At 45.4% G+C, this 5,315-nt stretch overlaps 1 protein-coding gene across 1 annotated transcript in view; it reads left to right on the top strand.

Moving 5' to 3' along the window:
- The window catches only part of onecut1 (one cut homeobox 1), a 5,449-nt gene extending 248 nt beyond the window's left edge, over positions 1–5,201 (top strand). The window contains 8 exon segments of the mRNA XM_035652085.1: positions 21–70; positions 72–110; positions 112–165; positions 167–190; positions 192–401; positions 403–432; positions 435–801; positions 4,846–5,201. Of these exon segments, the coding sequence (XP_035507978.1) occupies positions 21–70; positions 72–110; positions 112–165; positions 167–190; positions 192–401; positions 403–432; positions 435–801; positions 4,846–5,126 (1,055 nt within the window). The 3' untranslated portion in view covers positions 5,127–5,201.
- Positions 5,202–5,315: the final 114 nt, after the last annotated feature.

Here is a 5,315-nt window from a genome sequence, read left to right as displayed (position 1 = left end):
TCCACCCGTGTCCGACAAAGTTCCTCGCATCATCAACCACCACCCACAAGACCACCACCATGCGCCCCATCCATCCTTCACCTCATCCCCACCGAGAGGATCCCGGAAATTGTCAGCGGCAGCTTTCACGTTGATGCGAAGGACCGGAGTCTGGCTCCTATGAATCAGTCTATATCCCGCATATCATCACACAGGATCCCTGCAGGCCCGAGCCTTCCCCGCTGTCTGGCTCCGGTCTGGCCAGCATAACACACGACCCAGGCCGGGATCCTCCATACGCTCATCCGTGCGCCATGCCCGGTGAGAAGATGCTCACCCCCAGCGGGTTTGAGCCTTCACCACCCCGCATGCCGCAGCACACGAGCCAGCACATTAGCTCCTCTGCGGGCATGTACAAATTCAAACGGCCTCCACCACCACCCGCACGGCGTCCCACCTTGGCCGCGCAGGGGCACGGCCAGGGGCTGGGGAACAGCCGGGAGCAGGCCTCCGGGCCGGGGCAGCAGGGGGGCGGCGGTGGAGGGGGTGGTGTTTCTGGGGGCCAGATGGAGGAGGTGAATACCAAAGAGGTGGCGCAGAGGATCACCACGGAGCTGAAGCGCTACAGCATCCCTCAGGCCATCTTTGCCCAGCGGGTCCTGTGCAGGTCCCAGGGGACCCTGTCCGACCTGCTGAGAAACCCCAAACCCTGGTCCAAGCTCAAGTCCGGCAGAGAGACCTTCCGCCGCATGTGGAAATGGCTGCAGGAGCCTGAGTTCCAACGCATGAGTGCGCTCAGGCTCGCAGGTGAGCGAAGCCTCGGTAAAGCCCCTTTTTGTTTTCATCCTCTGAATGTGTTGCTGAGAAAAACAGACGCTCAGACAGGATCGTTAGCCCTGAATGCTACCTTATGGGTCAGGTTGGTTGGGAACCAAAACTGATTTTGGAGTTTTGATTATAACAGAGAGAAAAAAAAAACTAAACCTTTTCCAGCATTTCCAAGTGTAATGTAGCATCACATCAGAGTAGCATTCAGGACAAATGTTCCTTCTGGGATGATTATCAAAAAAACATTTAACATCATGTCTCCAGAAATTAAACCTGCCTCAGGATTTAATGAGCTGACTCTGGTTTCTGTAGATTTGCCCTCCAAATAAGAGATTTACGCCTGGAGTCTGCCTGGCCTGCTGCATTCTCAACCCCACCAGTGTGTTAAACAACATGTGAAGTTACTAAAGTCATAAAATGCCTCATCAAGCTGATGCTCGTGCACCAAACGAGTGGCCTGATATCAATACGCTTCCCTTTTCTGTGTCCGCACTGATTTTGGGATTGTGTGAAACAAGTGCTCATGTCATTTTACCTCAAAATATCGACCGCTGGACTGTGTGCGTAAGCCGATCCTTCGCCCAGAAATCGTTAGGAATGTGTTTATTTTGGTGTAGATGCAACTGATCAGGCTTTTTTTGGCGGTGTTGCCCTTGGTGTAAACAGAGAGAAGAGGAGAGGAGAGAGAGAAAAGTGTCTCTGCACGTGTTCTTGTTAGTCTGTGGTAAACTAAATTTAAATGTGAGGTAAAGCTGAAGCCATGCATTATTTAGTCAGTGAAATGGGCTTTGTCTCTATCTGGTCAATTTATAGGCCTTCATTTCAGATTAGAATAGAATCGAGAGCATGTGTTTTTGTTTTGATCGTAAACTAACCGTGACTTGACTGAGGTTTCTCTAATTAACTGATAGACCTCTGTATTAATTTGTCCCTGAGGTACAAACGAGTCAATTAGGGTGCGCGACGAGGCCCAAATCACACGTGCGCGTTCACAGACACCCAGTGGATTTTTTAAAAACGTTTATAGGCCCAATCAATGACCTACAAATGGGCTTTTTGGCTTTTTGAAAAGTGAGGCTTCGACCACTTAGTGGAAAGTGCGTGCATTTGTGTGTGTGTGTGTACGTGCATGCTTAAGCGCACGCACGTGAGTGTACTCGCAATAGATTATTTTTCAGTTTTCCCATTGCTGCTGCTGCTGCTGTTGTGTGTGTGTGTGGTTGGGGGGTTGTTGTTTGAAGATTTGAGATTTTATCACTGACTTTTTTAGAATAATTTAAGAAAAATCTTATTTAAAGCTTTTGAATGTTGGTTTTGTATTTGGTCTTTAGTGCGATCAGCCTATAATTATAAAAATAATCGGGGCAGTGACCTATTGATTAGTATTGGTGATGTTTTTGATATTTTTTTTTAAGAAGAAGAAGGAGAAATTCATACTGGCCACACTGGGAAAATAAATGTCTCAGGCATACGGCAGTTGCTTTCAGAATTTTTCTCTGTTCACATTTTATTAAGCATGTTGAGTTGTGTCTCGTTTTACCAACTTTTTTTTATCAAAAACTAATAAATTGAAAGTTTCTCTTGAGCAGAAATTTAAAACATACAAATTATGTATTTTTTGGAAACACCCCCAAAAAAGTTAACAGTTAAAAACTCAATTTATCTGGAGAGAAAAGGCAGAGCGCCATTTCATTGATCCGGTCCTTAGGTGAACTATATGTGATCGTGTGCTAAAGTAGATGTGATATATTTATTGATTTTAGGCTTCTGAAATTAATCTCGGGCCTTTCCCCCTTTTCCCACGTATTCAATTACCCAGCTGAATTTGCTTGTATAGAACAGAAACAGTTTGGATGTAGGCAGGTAGCCTCTGATTTGGCACAAGGCAGAACTCAGAAATGAGAGATCAGTTTAGTCTCAGTGAATCAGTTGCAGAGATACTGCACAATGTTTTTTTCAGAATTTCAATTTCTTTTTTCAGAAGTTGTAAGTGAAAATCACTTGCTTACAGTGCATTATAATACATGTTGTCACTGGAGTAGTTAGAAGGTCGGTTTTCCAGTTGCATATCTGCAGCCTTTTCAGCACAGAGGTCTGTTTGTTGTTCTCTTTTGCTCTCTGTGAGATTATGAAACGCAGGACTATCGTCACACCGTGTCAGTGGGCCCTCTGTGTGCAGTCTGTTTGAGTGTGTGGAGTTATCTGTGTGTTTGTAATGATTAGCCGGGAGCAGCAGCAGTGTGTGTGTGTGTGTGTGTGTGTGTGTGATTAACGTGATAACAAGGACGTTGTTATGTCCCCCTGGTCCTGGGATAGCTGCCTCTCTGCCAGCGCCTCCTGTGCCGGGCCGGGCCGCTCTCTGTGGTGGCTCCTGCTGTCTGAGTGGCCTTCAGTCCTGCTGATTTATAGTAGCCCTTACTCGAGAAGCTCCGGCTCTCTGTTAATATTTACCAGCACTGGAGACACCGGGCTGCTCATACGCACTATTATAGTCCAGTTTATGGTCATGCGGATAGGTCATTGCACTGTACTGATGCACTGGTGAGCTAAAATGAGGTTACTAGGTGGGATCGGCTAAATGAGCTTGATTGAATAATTTAGTTTATTTTAATCTCTCCCTAATGAAGCTTACTGCTACTTTACTACACTTGAATTTGGAAGTCAATTACAGATATTACATCAAAAGGAAAAACGAAACAGTTTTTACAAATGCCAGTGAAGTGAAGTAGTCTAATAAGCCACTTTAAACGAACTGTTGAGCAAACACACATTCCTTATGTAAAATAGAATTGGTAGGTCATTTTGACAGTACAGTGATACGCTGAGAATGACTGTTTTGGCAATTTCCCTCCATATTTGATTGTAAATTGTGAATCTTATTGGTTTATTTAGTCGGTTTCCTTTGTACTTTAATTTGAGGTTTTCTGTAATGAAATGTTTTTAGTCACACGGTGCAATTTCATCATGCAAAATTATTCAGCAATGGTTTAAGAATTGCTTTGTGGTTGCAATATGCTGTTCATTAATTTCCCCGGTGAGTCCATATTGGGCCTTTCTCCAGCAGCCCACGTCTGCCCCCTCCTGGTCTCTGCTCACCGGTGATCCTCAATTTGGATGGTTGAACTGGAGCTTAAACGGGGGGGGGGGGGTTTGCTGGATTCCCAAGTTCGTCCGTCTAATATTAGATCATCTGTAGTTCATTGTTCCGGAGCTGCAGTATGTTGCGGGGTACGGTTGTTTTCAGCACCGCGGACAGCGCTCATTGTTCCCCGGCTGGCAGGCTTCCTGTCCGCCTGCAGCGCCAGAACTAGCGGAGCCCCTGCGCTGGTCTGTGGACCACGGGGCTCCAAGGGGTCGCTGACAATCTGCGGAAGAGTTTAATTCCGCTGCTATTTCCCATTTTGCCCAATGAAAGAGTGTTTCTGTGTTTGGAACCTGCAGACGGTTGCGCATTTCTGTCCAAAGTTACATCTGACAGTTAAAGCTCTTTTTTAGTGACCTTGCCACCACTACAATATCAAAGCACCTTAAATGTACACTGCTGAATCCAGTGTATGTACTGTAATATTCGTTTTTATCTAACCATTTTTATCTGTTCTAATTAGCCCAAGTCAAACCAGAAGAGAAGACCTGTCATTCAAATCAGCGGATGCAATCGTTGTTTGGGTTGCTGAAGTCCAGTTTGGTTGGCTTTTACTGCCGATATTCCCGGAGGATTGTGACATTACCATATTGTTTCTAAAAGACACCTTAATTGTGAAATACGCAGCTATGAAAAGCTGAGTTTGTTTTGGATCTGCATTTGTGCACCAAAACAATATATATTAGACTCAGTCTGGGTCAAAATGTATTGGAAAATATGATTAATTAACGTGTCCCAGTTAAAAGACTAATACGTGGAGTTAGCCACTGAGATAATTCATGGGTCAGACATGGATGTGTTCAGGACTGTTTTTTAATCTAAGTTTACCTTTATATTCTGCCCTGTCTCACAAACACTCTCTCTTTATGTTTGTCTCTCTCCCGGATTTACCACAGCATGCAAGCGTAAGGAACAAGACCACGGCAGAAGCGAGCGGGGGAACATGACCAAGAAGCCCCGGCTGGTGTTCACAGATGTGCAGCGGCGGACGCTCCACGCCATCTTCAAGGAGAACAAGCGTCCATCCAAAGAGCTGCAGGTCACCATCGCCCAGCAACTGGGTCTTGAGCTGGCCACAGTCAGCAACTTCTTTATGAACGCACGCCGCCGGAGCCTAGATAAGTGGGTGGACGACGGCTCCGGTCACTCAGGCCCCAACGCCTGCACCAAAGCCTGAAGATGGACTGATTTGACCAACTCATGGACTGACTCAACCTCGGTGGAAAAGCTTTAAAATTTAAGTGAAACAAAGAGAAACCTAAAAAGACCTTGAAGCAACGTTTTGCCCTTAAACCTGTACTATATTGATATTTATAGTATCCAAAGATGAAAAAACAAACCAAAGACTTCTTGTTTGACCTGCTTT

The sequence above is a fragment of the Morone saxatilis genome, unplaced genomic scaffold (genome assembly GCF_004916995.1).
Source record: "Morone saxatilis isolate NCDOM2014 unplaced genomic scaffold, NCSU_SB_2.0 Contig11, whole genome shotgun sequence".
Lineage (NCBI taxonomy): Eukaryota > Metazoa > Chordata > Actinopteri > Moronidae > Morone > Morone saxatilis.
Note: the sequence above shows the minus strand (reverse complement) of the source record. Positions and strands in the feature narration are given on the sequence as shown.